Raw genomic sequence first — 23,043 nt, 5'->3', positions numbered from 1 at the left:
GAAACGCAGGAGAGCTTGGCAAAGAAATTGAAAATGAAGAAGAGGACGACATAAGCGAATATAATGACGAGTTCAGAGATTCACCGTTGACACAGTTTAGTTCGCTATGTGGTTTCAAAATTGACTAACCTTTATGGTTCATATCAAATTTTGAATTGGGTGTGTAAATTTTTAAAGCTGCGGTTTCTCGTGCGACAGTAGCCATTTGGATCGCTAGCCACCGCAGAGAGACGGCGCCCTAAGAAGAAGAAGAAGAAGAGGAGAACAGTTGTCAAGAAATTGATAGATAAGAGCTTTTGAAAATCTAAAGGTTAGATTAGTAACTTACCTGTAAATTATTCACTTGTCGCTTAATATGAGCTAAACTGGTAGGATTGTAAGCCATATTTGCAAACACCAACCGTTCTTCGTAGTCGTACTCACAAAGAATTTTATTTTCACATAAATAGAATCTATCACCTACGCAAAACCTAGAAAAATATGCATCTCATTTAATGATTAGATTAAAATTTAGGAGAATATTATTGCCATTACCAAATTACGATTGTGGTGTTGGGCGCCATTTCTTGACGAGATGTGAAACTATTATTTTTGAGATTAGAAATTTACATATTTCGCCATTCAAGCAGTGCACAGAATGAGCATAATGAATGAGTATAAATATATATAACCGTTTTCGTATTGGGAATGTGGCAAAATTAAACACCAAATTGTACTTACTTTAATATATTCCGAGCTCTCGAATACTTATGTAATCATCGCCTGGGAAATAATTAGTTAAGATTCGGCGATTTTAAATTGTGTAATTTCTAGTAAAAACACAAAATTCATGGATTTCAAATTTCAATATTCAAATTGATGCTTGATAGAATTAATTCTATGATGAATACTTAAGTATTCGAAAGTTCGGAATATATTAAGGTAAGTACACTTGGGTGTTTAATTTCGCCACGGTCCCTATGTGAAAACGCTCATAATCTAGCTGGCAAAGATTTCGTTCCAATTCAAAAATATATATCTAAACAACGGGGATACTACAGCTTCTTTTGCCGCATCCCACTTTTGTATCTATACAATCGTTTTCTTGGATAGCTCTGTCTTTTCAATTCCTTCCTTCCAGGTCCTTGAGGGTGTTCTTCGTCTTCTTCTATTCAGCGGTTGGTACATTAATGCTTTCTTCGGACACCTGTTCTGCTCCATCCTCCATCTTCAACACCTGTCCTGCTCCATCCTCCATCTTCAACACATGTCCGTAATAGAGCAGTTGCTAGGTCTGTATTCTCTTTGAAGTCGTGTACACTCGACCTCTTCTTCATTTCGTATATGCTCTGTTCTGGATATCTTGCACCCATATGTTAAAAGGGACTCCACTATGACTTTGTAAATTGTCATTTTTGTGTCTAGGTTAATTTTTTCTTCCAAAACATTAAAATCAGACTTTGTGTAGCTTTTTCCTTTTTTGCACTTTATTTCTTATATCTTCTTTTGTTATTCCATCTTCCGAAATTATGCTTCCTAGGAATTTGAATTGTTTACATCGTCTAACCCTATTTATTTGCAGTTCGGGGTCTCCTTGTGTGCTTCATACCGACAGATATTGTGTTTGTGACATATTCATATTCAAACACCATTTTGCAGGTTTATCGTCCAATTTCTTCAGCATATAATCTGCATCTGCAAGCTATAATAACTTGGTCGCCTGCGAAAAAGAGTTGCTAAGCACTTATCTTCAATCTCAATTCCGTTTGTCGCAATTTTAGTTCTCCAGCTATTCAGAACTTAATGAATGTGTATTTTACATAATGTTGAAGATAAGCTGCAACCTTGTTTCAAACCTTTCGAATTCGAAAATAGTTTCGATATGGATAAATGTTTAAAAAAACATCCCGAATTTAAAACAGCACAGAATAAACGTGAACATGGCGCTGGTTTGCTAGTAAACATAACCTTAAAAGAGCACGTGTATAAATAAATTCAAACAGTTCTGGACCATTTTGAATTATTTATAATGTATTATATTGTAATGTTTTTCTTATTTATTTAAACTATTTCAAACGGTGGGGTGAATTTATACATACGTTTATCACTTACTTAATATATTTGTATGCTTACACTAAGTACACCTGAGCTAGTTGCTTTTTAGTTTTAGTTTTCTTTATTGTATATATCCGGCTGTTTGTTATACAAACACTTGATGAAGTCATTTTTCAAATTATTTGATTTATAATTATTAAATTACCATGTATAACTACAAACTATACTAGAAAAGTGAGGTTATGTTTTTAACGTTCGCGTAAAAATTAAAAATTTGGTTAATTTCGACGTCAAGAGCGCAGTCATTGAACTAGCATTGACATTTATGAACGTCTACACCGCGTCGGGTACGCGTTCATTTTGTGTACTGATTCAATCCCTGAATCTGACAGGAACAAAAAATATTAATACTGGCGAGTTGTAAGTAAATTTCAATAAGTGGTAATTACCATATCAAACAAAAACTTCTAGAAACGTTTTTTATTTTTGGTTGGTTTAACCAATTGCCAACTCGCCAAAATAATCGTGAAAAGAAATTGTATTGGAAGTTAACGAATTCACTTACCTATTACTACATTGCTGACATGCAAAACATTCTAAATGGTAAACATTATTTTTGGCTTTCATTACCATTTCAAATGCAGGTATAATTTTACTACAAGCTGCGCAATATCCAGTCGTACCAAATAACCTATAAATTATAATTAATCTATGATAAAATTCAGCCAATAGTAATTACGAATTGATCATAGTTAAGGCGTGACTATATGCTTGGCGATTTAGTTTAATCACTTCAGTTTTTCAGTGGGTCCAATTTGTGTTACCACCTTTTGAAGTTTCTCAAAAAGTCTTAAAATCGAATTGAATCGCTTCGGAATAGCTTCAAGTTTGGAATTAAGCAAAGCAATTGGATCATTCATTTCTTATACAATCGTAACAAATACCTACCTCTCGAGCAATCGATTATTACTTATCACTCGTAACTCAACGTATGTAATTTTTTTAAAACCTCTCGATCCACGCTTTCATGATTAATCGCCGATTTCTCCTCATTACTCGTAAAACAATCGATTATTTTTGAAATTGTAATATTATTACTTGGACCCGGTTTATCAATTGAAATGTTTATAATGTAATTAAGTTTCTGTCGGATAATATTAACCTGGAGTTAAATTCACAGTTGGTATTTTCTTATTATTTTCATCCACTTGTTTATCAAATGACAGATAGGGAATGTTGGCAATAATGATGAATAAATATAATTGACTCGATTGGCTGGGTATTTTTTCCATAGACTTTTTGTACGCTATGAAACTACATTTAAATTCTAATTCATTTATCAATAAGTGATGTTATCATTTAATTTTTATTCGGATATAATGGATTTTGTTCATTACCTATTGGTATGATGAGGACACTGATCTTGTATAATTCCTAATGCCCTATGTAGTAAGTGAAACAGTCGATAATTTTCAGGAATGGGATAAGCATTAGCTATAAATATACCTAATCGAAGAGTCATTCAGTGTATTGGTGCTGCAATATTTCCAAAATTATATTTTATGCTGTCTCCTTCCCAATTAATTTGGATTTGAACTGAAACTACGTAGGTGGATCCCCCAATTTTAGAAATAGAAAAGGGTACAAACTGTATCATCTACAAATTTAAAAATTCTGGGCATAGTTGCACGTTGGCTAGGCTCTGTCCGTTACCAACATACACGTATATTTGACAATTCAAATCTAAAAATTAGATTCGAGAATCAACTATGTTGCAGCTGTTAAAACTTATTTCTATTTGCTTCCAAGCTTCTTATTTGGAGTTCCACTTTATCAGTTATATCAATTTTTTATTTCCGATTATATTCTTCTGTTTTTCAACAAGTTTTAAAAGTAAATATTTCTCTTCAAGAATAAAATTGCAGCCTCGTTTCTTAGTTTTAGTATTTCACATTTTTGTAGAATAAATTTCACTCACAAAAATAAGTAAAAAGTATACACACACCGGAAGCCAAATATATTTTAAAAAACCTAATGTTTAGATTCAGACGCCAGTCCTCAAATTGTTGTTCTATGGTACATATGAGGGCTTTTCAAATACTGTAACCCGGATTCAGGTAGATCACCTATCAGCTGATTGTGAACGAGATTTAGATCAGTTTCCGAACGTCACGTTCAATTTTCGGTTGAAATTTCAAATGATGTACAAGAACTTTTAATTTTTATTACTTTTTCCGTGCGTTAATTTTTCCATGATATGCATCCAATTGTATAATAGATTCTAGACTTTTATTGAGAAGCTATCAACGATTTACCCACTCACAAGTTTAATATCATTATCGACATGGAAAGACTTAAGAAGACAAAAGCTGGAGCTTTAAAAGTGTGTCGGAAAAAATGAGGACTATGTTGAAGAATAGACAACAATTGTCAGTTTTTCAACAATGTATAAATCCAATAATAACAATAGATTATTGCTAGAAAGATAAATCAATGGAATTTAATTTAATACAATTCCCAAACTGAGGTTGTGGTGAAATTGCAGTCAGGTTTATCAAACATACAAGTATAAATTAATGGAATTTCAAGTTCAATGAACTTATAACCACTTGCAATGCGAAATATTTGTTCTAAACTGCACGTGTTCACCAAGCCGCCATATTGAAAGCCAGTAGCTCAAGATGAGAGTTCCATTTCTAACTTACGCCTGTATTGTCTTTTTATGTTGGGGGAATTAGTATTTCATTGGTTGCGGATGGGAACATTGTGAACATTGCGACTAATAACTTACCTAAGATAATCCCTTTGACATAGGATAAGATTTGCTTTGGTATACAGCGTAGATCCTACTTCTCCCAAACGACAATCACAGCAACCGCACTTGAGGCAATCTTCGTGCCAAAATAGATCCAATGCGTTGAGAAGAAACCTATCGTGAATATTTTTATGACATCCTGCACATTTACGCAAAATGGAAGCTGTTTTAGATAACGTATTTGAAGAACTCGACACTGTTGCAGTACTAAGAGCACTCGACACAGTTTTAGCAGTTGATATTTGATATTTAGTTAAATCTGAAAAAAAATAGTATGGATATTTAGCAAAGCTGCGAAAAAGAGAATGAATATAAAATTGGAAAATAAATAGTTTTGATTGATCTGGAGAAAGCGTATGGTATGTCCAGAATATGTACAGGGTGGCATAATAGATTGTGCATATTTAAAAAATAGATTAAAAAATAAGTACAAAAAATATAGTTAAAATAAAATTAGGAAATTGTAAATTAATAACTGAAGTTTATTTTTTTAAAATAACCATCTAATTGATTACCCTTTCTAGGACTGGACTTCTTCAACCGCGAACGGAAATTATTGAAATCGAAACTACGAGGAGGCCATGTAATTCAGTGTACCTGGCAAAATCTGTTTCACAACCACCATGGAGTTATTTGTCATTGGAGGCTAAGTCTTTTTGAAACCAAGTCCTAGCATTCACTATATTTGAAGTTTCAAGTTCTAGATAAAAAACTCTCAATAACATGGCATTCGTTAATAACAGTGACGTTAGGCGCATTTTCAAAGAAAAGAGGACCAATTATTTCTTTGCCCGATATTGCTGCCCATACTGTCACTTTAGAACTATGCAGTGGTTTCTGGTGGTGCTTGAGACACAATCCTTTCTACTATATAGGATAGTGTTGGGAGGTATTTTTCTCTCAACCAAGTACGAATTTCCACCAATCTTTTTTGTTTTTTGCTTTTTCTTTTGCATCCTTCCACGTGAGACTGCTCTCTTTAAATATTTTTGCAATTGTTTTGTCCCAAGTAATTTTTGGTCTTCCTCTTTTTCTTTTGTTCTCTGGTCTTGTCGAGTGGTCAATAATGTCGAATAGTAATCTCCAGTTATTGTTCTACCCTTATTCAAATAATCAATCATGATTACTCCATGGCAATCCCAAAAAACTGAAGCAAGAACTTTTCCAGCAGATTTTTGGACACGAAACTTCTTAGGACTTGGAGAACCAGAGTATTGCCATTCCATCGATTGTTGCTTTGTTTCTGGATCGTAGAAATGTACCCAAGTCTCATTCATAGTAACAATTCGGTTTAAGAAGTCTACATCATTTTCAAATCGAGCACAGATAAAATCTGATAAAATCATGCCATGATCTGCATCGATATTTACGGGGACTGACACAGAAACTGGCCTTCCCGATCGGTCATCGTCTTCAATGGAAAATTTATCTCTTTTCAAGCTTGCAGTCCCATTTTTCACGGTCGCATACCGTGAGTCGCATTTCGGTGGACACATTTTTTCTTTCAATTTATTGCGTTACTCTGGTTGACTTTTTTGCCGTCAAACTTTACACTGACACTTCTAATAAATTATTGTTCGTTGCTATGGTAACACAATATTTTGTTTATGCATGGAACTGGTCTATGCTAACTAGATATCAATACATCCTCGTATACATACATACATATCCTTCGCGCGGGAATGCTCCTTCGTTTCCAGCGATAAGCGAGTTCTGCGTGTTATTTTCGGAGTTTAAAATATTATGCAGCATTTATGGATCGTTGTATGCGTAGGAAGTCAACAGGTACAATACTTTCCGTCGGTCCCAGAATATAGTACACATAATCTTACCGGGTGACCTGCTTGCTTCGCTTTGACTGGCACCTCTTCCTCCTTCTTTCTCCCCTCTTTAGACGACACCTTGCTTTCGAAAGTACAATAGTGCGCTCATGTTTCGTCTGCAGTGAAATGCGCGTTAAAAAACCTTTACCCTCCACCTCTTATTGTTTGAGAAAGCGGCGACAAACTTCCAACCGCATGAGTTTTTGCTCAAAGCTCAACAGTTTGGGAACCCATAGTGCCGTTATTTTGCGATATTGAAAGGGCTCTACACTACTTATAATAGTGCCAGCTTCAGCCAAAATTTTTCGAACATTCGTCCTACGGTCTTCCATAACGAGCTGTTTTTCGCAGCGAATGGCTTTGGTCTGATGCTGGTCGCGGTCGACATTTTAAATACAGTAGTACAGAATTTATTTGCTAAGCGCCGAAGAATTTCCGTGTTTTAATGCCTTTCCACGCTAAAAAAAGTATGAACGACAACTATGCCACACTGTTAATAAGAGACCCAGCTAACACATAATCAAGCCGCGACATACGTACCATCTACAGCGTTTGTCTCGATCAAAATTTGAGCCGTCTTCATATTTTTGGCTATTATTTCATTTCATTGCTCCCAATCTAATCACCTTATTACTCATCCGTTATATCCACCTGATCCGGTTGCCTCCAATTATTTTCGTTTCTAAATTTGGCAAAACGTTTTAATGGAGAGCGATTTTAGACAAATGAGATAAATGAAGATAGCAGAGACAAACACGTATTTTACGAAACTGTTGAAAATTTTATTGGATAGTTTGAATAAGCATGCAACTCCCATTTAGAAATGTAGAAATGTCTATTATGGACATTTTGGTTTCTTGTTTCTGTTTTATTAATATTCAGAGTGAGTTTTATGTATAGGACGCCTCAATTATCTCCGAAACAGCTTGTACGATTTTTATAAATTTTTGTGCGCAAGGGTCTTGTTATACGGCCGGTATTATGGTACATAGTACATTGTCGTCAGACCTTTCCTTTTTCCGGAAAAATAATGAACTTTCTTATTTCAAATGGATCACCCTAAATATATTGTGTTTTTTTAAATGTAATTGAAAATATTCGATAATATACTCAGGTAAAATACTATTTTCCAATAAGTTAGGTACCCTCAATGAAAAAGGGACCAATTATTTTGTCGCCTATTATTCCAGCCCATACATTCACTTTTTCAGGATATTGGGCGTGGGATTCACGCATCCAGCGAGGATTGTTACGTGACCAGTATCTACAATTATCCCGATTTACGTTTCCATTAATATAAAAAGTGGCCTCAACGCAGAACATAACATTACTTAAAAAATTTGGATCGTAACATTTTTCCATCATTAGGTCTGCAAACTCTTCACGTCAATTAAAATCGTCATCTGATAACTCTTGAACTATATGGATGCAATTTATTATCACGTAAAATTTTCTTCACGGATGTTTGTGAAATATCAAGTTCAAGTGTGGATGGTCTTCCAACAGGACATAAAGATTTCTTTCAATTGATGTAGTTCTAGTCAACCAGTTTCGTTCAACTTTTTCACTAATTTACTGACAGTAGATCTTGTTATGGTATTTCGGTTAGGATATAAATTATTAAAAATATTATACGTTTCTTGTTAACTTCTACGCCTATCATCTCATCCTAATATCATTAAAATATCAATTCGTTCTTTCTCAGATCCATTGTGACTTTCAATATACTTCAACGATAATAATTTATTGAAACGACAAATTTGTTATTGTAGCAGTCATAACCACCTAAATGTATTATTTTAACTTTGGCGGAGATAACGCAAATGTAGCTATAACTCCGAAATTATGGCATTTAGATGTAGATGAAAAATAATAAGTATCACAAGACCCTTGTACATAAAAATTTATAAAAATCGTACAAGCCGTTTCCGTGATAATTGAGGCGTTCCATACGTAAAACTCACTCTATATAAGTAGTGCTTGTTACAACCATTATTTTTTGTAATCGCTACCAATTTAGTGATTTTTTTACTGATTTTTAGTGGCGTGATTAGTTTCTTGAAACGTTCCTTCTAGTTCAGAACCTGACTACAATTTAACAATTTATAAATTTGACCGTCAATGTTTCCTTTAAATTTAAATAAAAATATTTATTTGTAAAGTTTTATATGCTCACTCTTTAACTTGTTACTCGTTACTTTTTTACTAGTGGCGTGATTACAGTTTCTTAAAATGTTCCTTCTAATTTAAAAACAGACTAAAGTTTCCATTTTTCCTTTAAATTTATATGAAAACATTTATCTAGAAAGTTATTTATATAATATGCTCAATTATTAGCTTGCGCATACACCAGAATGTTTGCATTTGAATTGATATTTGTTTTTAAATTAAATTATCTTGATACAAAACACAAATCTAGTTGTAAAGTGAAATCCTTGAAAACAGTTTTAATCTCCTTTTGAAAATTAAATTTGGGTATTAAAAATTCAATGTTTAGCATGCTAATTAAATTGGGTAGAGAAAGAACGGGTAATGAAACGTCAAGACCCAGAAGTGATTAATTGTAGGATTTTAAAAAGGAGCTCGACGAGAAAATAAGACAGCAGGAAAAGTATCAAGACTTTTCAAGTATTAACGTGAGGAAAATAATAAAATGTTAATTCATTTGATTGGGATATACCTATCGCTTTGATATAAAGGTTTTTTCATAGGGCATAAAATGAATTTTTCTTATTTTTGAGCAAAGCGGCGAGGTTTATCGTAAAATTAAGCCATATCATTACTCACTAAAATATTTCAATATTTCTTTTCTAAGTTTCACTGTTTCTAAGATGTATTCTGAGATATGCCACGTATGATACACATTCTATACATAACATTGAAGCTGTAATACACGTAGAAATATTTTTCTTCAGTCAATGTATCTAATACGAGGGTTACGAGTTAAGTTTTGAGATGGACAAATAAAAACAAATGTTTATAATTGGATATGGCTTTATTGCTCTTAAAAATATTTTCCATTAATATCAATACACTTTTGCATGAGTTTGAAACAATTGTCGAAACATATTTTTCTCATTACGAATAAGGTACCTATAAAACATGTGATTTGAATGCATCAACTGCTTCGTCATGTGTAGAAAAACGTTGAACTCGCAATTTATTTGTAATCTACAGGAATATAAAGAAATCAATTCGATGTTTTACCTGTTCAAACATGTTTTTGTTTGAACTGATGTATGAAAGCTGGCATTGTCAAGGTAGATAATGAGTCATCTTCTGCGATGGGTTTTCCTGATATTTTCGAACACTTCTGGCAAACAAATGCTGGTGTACCATTTAAGTACGTTGCTCTAATGGAACGGTGACGACATGTCCAGTTATTCTGAAAAAAACAGGCAACCATTTGCTTCGCAGTTTCGGGTTCATATGCATAGATCCATTATTCGTTGTCTCTCAGGATATAGACGTTGAAAAACCATCGAAAAACGGTGGCCCGAGATGGTACCTCATCACCAGAAGTCGAAGCGAGTTGATCAGCACATTAACCCAACCAAAAAAGCTGACGTACAATCTGTGCGCAAAATGGGTGCCGCGTTTGCTCACAATAGAACTAAAACAGCATCGTGAACATGTTTTCATCAAGAGTTTGGCAATGCTTCACAGAAATAAACCGGAATTTTTGCGCCGTTTCATAACCATAGATGAAACGTGGGTCCATTACTTCACACCCGAAACAAAAGAACAATCAAAACAATGGACTGAAAAAAGAGGACCGGCTCCAAAGAAGGCAAAGACCGTTCCATCTACAGGCAAGGTTTGGTGTTGGTTGTTTGAGATGCGATGACTATCTTGAAAAAGGAGAAACTATCTATGGCGATTATTATTCAAGCTTATTGAAACTTTTGAGCGCAGAAATCAAGCAAAAATGGCCGCCAGTGGCTAAGAAGAAAGTATTGTTTCGTCAAGACAAGGCACCAGCTTTCACATCCGTTTTTTTTCCAATGTCCAAAATTAATGAATCAAAGTTTGAATTGCTACCTCATGCAAAAATGGCTCGGTGGTTAAAGAGGCAATGGAGTTTAATCGACGTCGAAAGCCATGTTTTGACCAAGATAAATGTTACAAGTATCTGTTAACAACTCAAATAGTACTTGTATGACAACACGTTCTCAGTAAGTTCACCATTAAAAATGCCAAACTTTATGATGTCTTGTCTCCAACAGCTTTGGTTAGAGTAGTCATGCTAGTCGCCATCATCCGGATCGAATTGACACTACCAGAAGAAGAACTGGCTGCGATACAACATCAGTAGGGACAAAACAAGTTTTTAAAATGTATGATATGTTGAACTTTTCAAGAAGATATCAGTAACCCTATTCCCTTACTTCTTTCAATATTTTGTTGCAAAAACTCGTAATAAAAAAGTGCAGTTAGTATGCCTTTCTCCAATCTGCGCATCAACATCTTTTTCAGCTATATTAAGAAGTTCAATTGTGGCTTGGTTATCAATAAGATAAAAAAGTCTGTGATTGGAAGTAGAACCAGTTCAGACCTTACTCCCATTTACGCCGGAAAAATTACCCTGCACTTTTTTTACAACTTTAAAGGAGATGTATTGCTAAATATGGCTGTGAAAAAGTTGAATTAATTTTTTCTCTTTTGAATAAAACCACACAAAAAGTTTCACAATCCTCCAAATTGCAGTTTTGGTAACTTAATTGCGATTCGGACACGTATCGTTAAGTTCTTTTACGATAACCGTAACCTGTCATCATAAGAGTAATTATTCTTTCCTGTTTGATACACGACACGTAATAAAATTTTTATAGAACTTAATTACAATAAACACTTTTCCTAACTCAACTTTTTCAAATTTTTCAATAATTTTTATTTTAAACGACTATTAAAAATGTAATTATGGGATCTTGACGGTTTTTATTCACTATTTATAAGAAAATGATAATTTATACATGATTAGAAAAAATGATAATAAATTAGTTTGGAGTAACGGTGCACCTTGTATAATTCTAAGATATTTATGTGTACATGCAGAGCCGGATTTAGAGACCTGTAGGTGTTGGGGCCAGAAAGGAGTGAAATAGTTATCGAAATAAAACCCAAATTTCTTCCTAATTCTTTTTATCAAAAAATCTTTGATTTTTACTGAGGTAGCTTTTGTGAGGGCCCCTCTTTTGTCGAAGCCTCAAGGCTGTAGCCTCGGATGCTTGTCCCTAAATCCAGCCCCGTGTATGGCACGAAAAACTTGTATCCGACTTTTTTATTGTAAATTTAACAAAAATAGTAATATTGAGATGTCAATGTCAAATTATAATTTTATAGAGATTGAAATCTATTGAAAACGTTATTAATAATTAAAAGACGCCGTACATCATAACCATGTATCAGCAAATATATTAATAAGTTACTGAAATTCCAGAGCAACCTACCGGAATGTGTTTCTGTACTATGCATATCCATAAAAATGCTGATTGAAGTCTATGGAAAAAATTCGGTGTATCATTTTCAGTCCATATCTGAAAAGAAAAAATATGGACTTATAAATCTAATTAAATATAGATGTAACTTCATGTATATTTTATTTTCTAAGAACACCACGATTCGGCTATACAATGAAATTATAATTGTTTTCAGAAGTCGTTTTGGCTCTCCAGCCGCTCTGCACCTGTAAGTAAAAAGATATTTTGTATACGATTCTTCGAGAATGGTCCCAGAAGTATCTGACCTGACCTAGAGATGACGGTAGTTACTTGAAAAATACCACTGTATTAGAAAGTACACAATCTATACAGCATAAGTTTGAAGACGCCACGTTGTTTAGTCATCGTTATGTGATCCAACTCTTTTATTTGAAAGGCGTTAGCCCAACTAATAGAATAGCTGAGCTAGATTTTACTCTGGTTGAAACTGCTCCTTCGTTATAAACAGTAAAATATTGGGTAGCAAAGTTTAAACGAGGCCCTACGACCTGCGAAAACCAGCATCGCAGTGGTCGACCAAATGAGGTGATAATTCCAGAAATGTTGCAGAATTTAATAAAAATTTGAAATTACAAAAACTTTATCATTAAATATCTCCGGAAATATTGATTTTAGCGACTTAGTAGTACTGAGGACCTTTTTTTTTTGTTGTTGTTGTTTACTTGTTGGTCACATTTTTTATCATATCATAAGATAAATGCAGAAAAACGGGAATTTCATGGAAAAATCAAGTTTAGAGGCCTGTACTACCTCGCCAGTGCGAGTTACGGCTTGGCCGCAATGGACACTTTTATTCTGAAAAAAAAACCGTCCATGGGTGAAGCGATGTTATGAAATGGCACTGAACTATAGAAAGAAATCAGAGTATTCGTGTTTTTTAATGGGAAATATTTACACCCCTAGGTTAAGGACTTAATATTAATATTAAGGTTCTAAATTTTCATGGAATTTTTTTTGGGTACGTGCAACAAAATTTCACGATGGGACCAAAGAAAAAAATAGTTGATCAAAAAGAAACACCCTAATGTATATCATATGTTTATGACTAATTTTACTTAGATGTCTTTCTTTTTCATTAAATTTAATTAATTTTCTTTTGACTACAACATGAAACAAAGCAAACTGATAATTTTGAAACAGAATGTACAATTAAATTGTATGTAATTGCGCACTTATTAGCTCATATTTTAGTTTGCAAAGGCGAATAATTTCTTGTAGAAATGAAAAAAATTAGTCATCGTTATGTGACTTATATGACCCCAATTGAAAGGCGTCAGCCCAACTAATATAAAATCTGAGTTAGATTTTACTCTGGGCGAGACTGCTCCTTCGTTATTAACAGTAAAATATTGGGTAGCAAAGATTAAAAGAGGCCATAAGATCAGCAGTGGTCGACCAAATGAGGTGATAATTCCAGAAATGTTGAAATATTTAATAAAAATTTGAAATTACAAAAACTTTATCATTAAATATTTCCAGAAATATTGATTTTAGCGACTTGGTGCTGAGGACCTTTTTTTGTTGTTGTTTGTTTATTGATGACGCTTTTTTGTTGCTCTCTTCGTTCAAAAATAAACGCCATGAAACTATAGGAATTTAAAAATAAAAAATAAGAGTATTCGTGTTTTTTAAGGGGAAATATTTACACTCCTAGGTCGAGGGCTTAATATTAATATTAAGGTTCCAAACTTTTATGGAATTTTTTTTGGGGACGTGCAACAAAATTTCACGATGGGACCAAAGAAAAAAATAGTTGATCAAAAAGAAACACCCTAATGTATATCATATGTTTATGACTAATTTCACTTATATGTCTTTCTTTTTCATTAAATTTAATTAATTTTCTTTTGACTACGAAAATAAAACAAAGCAAATTGATAATTTTGAAACAGAATGTACAATTAAATTGTATGTAATGTGTACTTATTATCTCTTATTTTAGTTTGTGAAGGCGAATAATTCCTTGAACACCAATTCTATTGCAATACGACTAGAAGTATTCAGTTTAACAAGACAGAATCCTCAATAAATTTTCTAATTAAGGCGAATTTAATTTATTTAACTGACCTATTGAAATTGAAAATATAAACGAAATATATATATATAGTAATAACATCATATAAAATGAATTTTTATCAACTTTTTCCATATACATTAATGCACGTGAACTAAATATTTTCAAAGCCATTTCTCTCCTAGTTTCGTCCCTGCATTAAAACGTGGAGTATACTTGCAACTTCGCCTAAATGTGTTTTAAAAGCTTTTCTGACATCTTGACCGAAGCGAACACTTTCAAGACACGAAACGGCTTTCATCTTTGCTGATTCCAACTCCGTCTAGTCGAAGTGTTAAGTGACAGCTAGCTGCGAACATCAAAATCTAAGAGAAAGCTCTAGGAAATTCTCACAACAACGCCTGACTTTTGACATGCTTTCGATTTTAAGTAGTTTGGCTATTTTTAAAAAGACCTGTTTTGAAAATCTTCTAAGAAATTTTAGATTACTGAGTTTGTTATAGATAATTTAAATATTATGTATTCTTGAAAATATTTGTGCTATACAGGGTCCGTAGAAAGTTGGAACATTGCTTAACTGTAGACATCTAAGATGGAAATAAGTTGATTTAACTCACACTTACCAATATCCAAAATCATCTTGTTTATTTGGACAATTTGTTTTTCTAAAAAAAATTATTTTACAAAAAGAGTAATTTAAAATAGTTTTAAGCATCCGTCTCGCTGTACAAATTTAATGGTAATTCATTAGAGCCTAGGCTGGAAGCTTTCAATAGATATCAACCTTATTTTTGACAAATCTTTATGTGATTCGCATCGTTCAACTTCAAGGAAGATGGCAACGTACTTTGAAATTACAGAAATTTCTAAATTGTTTCAGGTTGTTCTAGGTTTGTTATACTTTGTACCGAAAACGGCTTAAGGCTTCTCAGCTTATGGGTTTTCCCCCCAAATTTGGGGAGAAAAAATGTGGGATTTGACGGTTTTAGGGATATTATACTTTTAGGGATTTTTATAACTTCAAATATCGATATATAATATTGTAAAAAATAAGTTGCGTAACAGAATATCGATTGAAATGTGATTATGGTTCAATCCACACTGCAACAAAATGGTGGATCATTCACAACATTTTATCTGCAAAAATGTTGAAATTATTCAATGTCAATATGTATGATTTTAAAAACTCTCAATCTGAGGAAAATGATTTGTTACTTGCAGTTTTCAATACTATATAAAGAATTCAAAAAAAAAACTAATGAAATTATTATTTATTGATTGTTTGGAATTTATTATTTGTTTAATAATATTTTATTATTTTCAATGTTATTTCGTTAAAAGTATTTAATTATTTATTTTACATATAATAAAAGGATTTTGGGAGAATCCCTAGTAATTGTGGAGGTTTTAAGGGTTTTTCATTGGGGCTTTAGGGAGATAAATTATTGAGAATTGGGAATACTGAAAATTGAAGAATAAACTATTTTTGAGCTGACTCTGTAATGTCAAGGCATCGCGATTCTAGCAGTTGTTCTAGTTTTGTTCTAAAATAAAGCGTTAAAAAAATTATTTAACATAAACTTTGTGAAAAATAATATTCAAGCTTTCGATCAATCGGATTATGATTGTTATTCTTAGTTTGTTCTCAATTATTCCAGAATATTTCTGATTATTTTGAGAAAATTGTTTATATTATTCGTGAAACGTAGAGGAAATTTAAGAAAAATCGCATTTTTCAGCTGAATCCGCATTATAACAACCACTAATACTGCGTTGTCTCCAAAATGTAATAAGAATTTTCCCCAAATTTCTGAAAAATAAACTTTTCTCGAACGATCTATTGTATAAGGAGGTAGAAAAGCCTCGAGAAATGTAGGAAAAAGCTATAACATCTCAGAACATTCAATATAATAACGATTTCTGGAAATTGAGGTGGCACTGGGATAGAATTAGTTGAATACTATAATCAATTTTCTCAATATTTCTAAAAAATACTTTGTTTCGAAAGTTATATTCTATAACAATGGAAAGCAAACTCAGAACAATGATTATAATCGAAATTGCTTGAAAGTGTGGTGCTAGTCAGAAACTATTTTTGACGAAAGTTGTATTTTTTTTATATTTTGTTAGTGTAGAAACTAAGAAGACAAATAGCTGGAGAAATAAGGTCGTGGGTTGTTTTCAGAACGTAGTATTGCAAAACAAACACCTAAGACAAGAAACAAAGGCACGAATTTACAAAGCGACAATCAGACCTATATATCAGGAACAAGGCCAGAAACATCAAAAACGAAACAGCTCTTGGAGACCACAAATATAAAAATTCCCAGGCAAATCTCGCAAAAAATAATACCAGATTGAGAAAGAAGCGAAAACATCAGACGATCATGTGATGTAGATAAAGATAACGAACGAGTATCACAGTATAAAAAAGATAAAGTGAGGAAAGTACCAATGGATGAACCAAAAAGTTCAAAATCCAACCTTCACTGGAAAAATCGTGGCAACCGTATTTCGGCTTACTGAGCGTAATTTTAGAAGATTATCAGAAAAATACAAGTTCTTATTGTGCAAATTTAGTTCCAAAATTACCTGAGATTGCAAAAAAACGTCAGGAAAGTTACAAAGCAGCAATCAGACCTATGATGACCAATACATCAGAAACAAGGCTTGAAACATCAAAAACGAAACAGTTCTCAGGCAGATCCCGGAAAAAACACTACTAGATCGAGAAAGAAGCGAATAAATCAGACGATCATGTGACGTAGATAATAATAACGAACGAGTATCACAACGTAAAAAACAACAGAACAAACATATAAGACGATACAATGGTCAAAATACGAAGGGTTAAAGCTCCAATTGGAACACGGAGTAGAGGACAACTACGAAAGAAGTGGAGTGAAAATCTAGAGCCAGGATGAGGAAAGATATTGAGAAAAATTGACTTGATCGATAAACGAATAACTCTCATTTTTTTGACTAATGGTGCTCGACTATCGTATTAAACTGTAACAGTTCTAAATTTAAAAATCAAGGATTTTCATGTGACGATCATTATCATTGTGGAGGTAAGTTAAAAATTGTGATCTACTTTTTAACTAGAAACCCATGACTATGACGCATGTAACTTTCGTTTATTAATAGGGGAGTTGTTTTTTTTTCAATTGTGCATATTTAATAAAAGGCCTACATTCCCTGGGCACTAAACATCTTACAGAGATGACCAAAATAGACTTGTTTTGAATTTTATAAGATTTTTGGCACCATCTCACAAGTTGCCACTGCATGATAAACGGATCATGAAAAAATATATTCACGAGAGGTGCCTCAAATGTTAAAACATGCATAAAAGTAAATTCGAAAAGACATTTGTGGTCATCTTTTAACACAGTATAAACAAGTAAGTACCAATGTATGAACCAAAAAGTTCAAAATCCAACTTTCAGCAGGAAAGATCGTGAGTTTGGTGAGCGTAATTTTAGAAGATTATCACAAAAATGAAGCCACAACTACACGTTCTTATTGTGCCGATTTAGTTCCAAAAAACCCTGAGGATAGTTGCGCAAAAGTGTGCGCGTGCATTAGGATAACACACTTGAGGGGGTTAAACAATTTTCTTCGGATTACGAAGCGCGGTAGATCAGTTGTTGAACAATCTTCCTTTCGAAACGCATTAAATGCAAGAATATCTATGGCCAGAAAAGTATGAGAATTTATTCTGAAAAGTAGTGTCCGAATACCAATAAACGTGTTTAGGATCACTTTCCCAACATTGAGAAAATGATCTGATTAAGTCGATCACAGTTTTCGGAAATCCCTGCAGTGACATTACAAATATAACCTAAAAATTTTTCAATGTTTATTGTTGAAATTTCTAGATTCGTTGGTGATATTCATACTAAAACCACTCCACCAACGCTCATATTTACACTATCAGTGTTATTGTTGGTGAAGTGTTAGTGTGAACAGTGTTTCAGGGCGTTGATTGAAGCAGTTTTATATTAGTATGTTATTTTTTTCTCTCTTGAAAATTTAATTCCACTTAACAGAAATCGTATTAATCACTAGTTGAATTTGCATCGGATAAAACTTAAGCGACGATTTTTCTAGTATAACATTACTAAATTCTTATTGCTTATCAATATTTTTAATCACTTTCGTATAAATAAGAAACAATTAACTAATTGTTTGTCTGTCTTCTATTTCGACAACTTCGTTTTTCGGGAAATTAATCACTTAATCGTTTCTGTAGGTTGAGTACAAAAAATAAAAGTAACAGACAGAAATGCCCGATCTCATCTCGCCTAATATATTAGAGTTTTCTGTTCTCATTTCCCACAGGACACTTATGGCAGCTAATGCCAACTAAGTGCTCTTCCGCAGATTGCTATACATCCTAAATATTTCATTCCCCAGCCAGAGAGACAGAGATATAGTCCGTTGTGATCGATCTTGAAAATTGGATGGCCGAAGATCATGGCGTAGGGCCGGCTAGAGTTTATTTAATTTACTTGGAAGTGACGTACGAGTTCAAATTGAAATGATTTCAGTCCCGAACCAATAAACATATCAGAAACTTTGAAAGTAATATTCGAATGCGTTCAGATATAAAAGATATAAAATATTCGGAATTATTTTCGGAATATTTCTATTAGTAAACAAGGCGTGTATGTAAAAAATGTAGAGGGTGTCTCATAAATAATGTAGCTTTCCAAAGTTCACTTTGTTTATTGAATAATCATATAAAAAGAAATTCAAAATATAGTCCATTATTATTCTACGTTTTGAGACCTTGGTAAAGCCATTTTTTGGGCTTAGATGCAAAAAATTGCCGCACTGCAGTTTCAACATCTCATTTGGATAAATATTTATCTTGAAGAATTTTGCTATGGATTTGATTAAATGTTAAGACCGCTTGACATTATGCAATACAACTTGCAATGCAAGACGCAATATTTCTTGATCAAAATCATGTGCAGATGAAGTTTATCTGATTGTTTCATGCAAGATCTTGAGATTATCGATATTGTGTCATTTTTATTGCGTGCAATTTGCAATCTACTTACTTTTGGCTTAACAGATCGGCCAACTTTCGTAAAACTTAGCTTTGTTATTTTCAATGTTAAACTAAGAACAAAAAATTTGAGGTTATATTTACTGTTTACTGTTACTTTTACTGTTTATAGAGACTTGCCTGCAATTTCTAGTCGGTTGGTAGTACTAATTCATGTTTGACAGTTGACAGAAATATTATTTGAATCTAAAGTCATTCGTTTAAAGGTGAGTTCTTTCCAAGAAATTTCTGGATGGGTATGAAGTAAAACCTCACGAACCGGAAAGCGGGTGAAAAACCAGAGGAAGTGCGTTGGCAAATAATGGGGTGCGATTTGAAAAATCAGTGCGTTACAAGATGAAGTAAAGGGAGAATTTTGATGAGCCTTTCAAAACCCTGAATGTTGATAAAAAAGCCGTCGGCACACATTGTTGCAGTAGATAACTTCCTTGAACTATGGGGATCTCTTTGTTTTATTCTCTTTGAAGACAGTTTTATCTGGAGTAGCTTCTTGACGGAAATTTCGCGTCTGAATGTGGCTTCGGTGATTCTGATCATGAAAATCTGTAATTTTACAATAAATAACGATTTTAGGTGTAAGAAAAGATGAACGTTGCTAAGGGCGAAGTCCGGGCTGTACGTAGGATGATCAAACACGCACCAGACCAATTTCTGTGTAAGTTTTTTGTCATAACGTGCATTAACGTGGAACAAAATAAAATCTTTTGACGGTAATTCCCGTCGATTTTTTTGTATTATGCAGCGCAATTTTTTAACGGAATTAAAGTAAATATGTGCATTGATTGTCTAGCCCACAACAAAATGCCTTTTCTGTCCCAAAAAAACGGTTTTCGAGGTGTTAATATTCGCTTATGCTTAACGTTGGTTGGTGACGAAGTGTACCACCATACCATTGATTGCGTTTAGTTTCTGGGCGTCGTAAGATACCAAACTTTCATCCCTCGTGACTCGAGAGAAAATAATCATCTTCATTTTAGCGTATCAAAAACTGAAGTGCACTGCGTTGTTTTTTGTGTAGTTCAGTTACAATAGCGATATTTTCTATGGCGAATGGCTTCAACAAATGACTTGGAATAGAGGATATAATCAAAATCAAAATGTTACTGATTGACGGTCATAAATATTATTTAACGATGGGAGTCGCAGCAACAATGGGATAATATTGTACACATAATGCAACCTGCTGATGTAAATGTATTTAAACGATACAAAAGTGAGTGGAAAAAAAGTATGAAATTGGCAGTGTAAACCAGAATGTGTTAACTGTGTTTTAACGAAGACAAAATTTTGTCATTTATTAAAAGAAATACTTTGAAGAAACTCATTGCCGAATACCATCATCAATGGTGTGTAGGAAGTGTGGATGGAAGAATTGAATATGGATCCTGCTGATCCTTGCAAATTATCAAAAACAGAACTTGAAATAATCGAAAAACGATTAGTTACACTGCAGAATAAGAGAAAAACATTGAAAATTCACAGTGTTTCAGGCAATTTAGTTAGTTTTTGATGACTGAACACTGGAACACTCGTGGCTGTACAGTTTTTCAAATTTCTAGGAGGTGTTACAAAAAATGTGATACCATCTGTAGGATTGATAGAAAACTGAAAAATGTTTGGGATTTTCCCAGTAAAAGATTTTACACTTTTTTTACGATTTTGCCGTAAATACTGGCAACATTGTATTGAAATTTTATACGAATATGTTTTGGAAGCTGATACATCCAATGAATTTGTCTTACTTTCATAGAGGGCGCTAGTTACACGGTTCGTACCAAGTATTATTGAACACAACTATTTCAATATTAGATTTTTTAAGCAAAATATTAAGTGAACTTGAAATCATTTAATTTTACATAAAAAATGTACTCTTGATAAAACTCGATACTGTGTACCGTTTTCGGAATATTTTGATTTGAAAATTATGAAATAATAACCGATACTGGTATAAAGTATTAATAAAATTATTAATTATTATTATTATTGTGAATTAAAATTTTTTTGTCGCGTAAGTGAGATTCCATCGATAAAAGGGATACATTTAAAAAAACTGGGACTGAGTGCTTTCGTTTCTTGTAACATTTCACAAAATTCAGTCTAATCAGTATAGGATCTTGTTCTCTAATGCATGGGCTCTGAGCTATTGGAGGCCTTAGTATGAAACAAACAACAGTTTGTGTCCCAGAATCGCAATACACGATAATCAAATTGTTTTTTGTTCCATACTAAGTTCTCCAATTGCTAAGTGCCCATACTTCGAAAAACAAGCGTTACGAAAATTTTTTACTGAGCGAACCCCAAATATTTTTCAGTTTTCTATCTATCCTAGAGACGGGATCACCTTTTTTGAAACACCCTGTATATGCCAAATACAAAAAACGGTGAAAGTAGTAAAAAAATTGGTACGTATTAAGTAATATTTAACCAACTAAAATAGTTAGTCTTTTAGTTTTGCTTTAATTTTTTTTAATATGCTAATACGCAGAGCTGCGTTACATGGCCGAGCACTGGGGCAGTTACCCCACCTCAAATCTTTACTGAGCAATTTTCATTTAGTTTTAAACACGATGTTTTTTTTGGTAGATTGAATTATTGATATTCGATAGTTTGGATATTGTTTCACAAATATTGGAATGTATCTAGTGCTTTACAAAAATTGGTGGTAGAGAAACGAATTGAATGAACTTTCTTTTTATAATTTAAATTGAAATATGCAATTTTTCAATTTAGAATGTAATAATTTAATATCGATGTCGATTTCCTCATATTTTCAAATGTTCATTAAATAGATAACTATAAGTATTTTTGAAATATAATACCTATTCCTCTTCCGAGACGAGGAAAACGAGGAACATCAATTTATTGTATTAACCTAAAATTTATTACCTCTTAACCCACATTTATGTTATGTTAAAAATTATAAGTATGGTATTTAAAGAAATGTCACTTACGTTATACTCTGGAGATGTACGCTTTAACCGATGATTAAATTATTTCTATTATTAGGTTCAAATGTATTTTAAATAAGCATTGTGACATAAATTCCGCCTCACCATTGAATTTATCTTGCTCACATTACATTTTTTGCATCAAACAACAAAGGCATCGATATATTTTGTTTTGTAAACACGTGGTATTTGTAATATTTAGTGCTAAAACACTACCACTACCTATTAATATTCGCGACGAACTGCTTTGCTTAGGTTTACTGCCTTTTCTCACCCCTCATAGTTTCTACAAACCCGTCAATGCGTCGGTCACCCCTCCAATGAAGGATTTTAGACTTTCGACGCCTAAATGCGCAAGACTTTACGTTAATTAACTTTCGTTGTTTTCCAGTCTTTTATTTTTTATCCATTTAAATGAAACAAAGTTTAAAAATAAAAAATCCATTCCATTTCCGGATTCTGTTTGTAACAAAATGTACGAGGAGCGTTCAATAAAACAATATTTATTAAAATCTATACAATTACAAATTTTTTGTTTGGTGGAAGGCGCTAATGTAAATTTACGTTTACACCTAACATTTGTATCTTGACATAAATGTGAAATTTCTAAAATAAAATTGTATTTACTGTTTACATTAATTATATAAATTACTCGATATTTACGGCTTACATACAGGGTGTTTCTATATTTGACCGACAACGCTCTACTACAGAGAGATCTCAATAAATGATTCATTTTGATATAGGAATACGAACCCTTACGGGGCCTAGTTGCTGAGATTTGGGGTGTTCAAAATTTTATATAAAAAATTTGCCATTAATCAAGAACGC

The 23,043-nt window shown here is 33.0% G+C and overlaps 1 protein-coding gene across 2 annotated transcripts in view; it reads right to left on the bottom strand.

Annotated features, from left to right (window-relative positions):
• Positions 1 to 22,534, bottom strand: part of LOC130441001 (LIM domain only protein 3-like) — a 29,646-nt gene extending 7,112 nt beyond the window's left edge. The window contains exons 1-5 of one of the 2 annotated variants that reach the window (XM_056774435.1): positions 22,216 to 22,534; positions 12,123 to 12,209; positions 4,826 to 5,108; positions 2,600 to 2,725; positions 329 to 470 (exon numbers count right to left, since the gene is read on the bottom strand). In XM_056774435.1, the coding sequence (XP_056630413.1) occupies positions 329 to 470; positions 2,600 to 2,725; positions 4,826 to 5,108; positions 12,123 to 12,153 (582 nt within the window). In that variant the 5' untranslated portion in view covers positions 12,154 to 12,209; positions 22,216 to 22,534. Of the gene's footprint in view, positions 1 to 328; positions 471 to 2,599; positions 2,726 to 4,825; positions 5,109 to 7,212; positions 7,330 to 12,122; positions 12,210 to 22,215 lie in introns of those variants that run through there. The other variant, XM_056774434.1, reaches the window with a different exon arrangement.
• Between the last annotated feature and the right edge of the window lie 509 nt (positions 22,535 to 23,043).

The sequence above is a fragment of the Diorhabda sublineata genome, chromosome 3, assembly GCF_026230105.1.
Source record: "Diorhabda sublineata isolate icDioSubl1.1 chromosome 3, icDioSubl1.1, whole genome shotgun sequence".
Classification (NCBI taxonomy): domain Eukaryota; kingdom Metazoa; phylum Arthropoda; class Insecta; order Coleoptera; family Chrysomelidae; genus Diorhabda; species Diorhabda sublineata.
The sequence above is the reverse complement of the archived record's forward strand: the minus strand, read 5'-3'. Positions and strand labels throughout refer to the sequence as shown.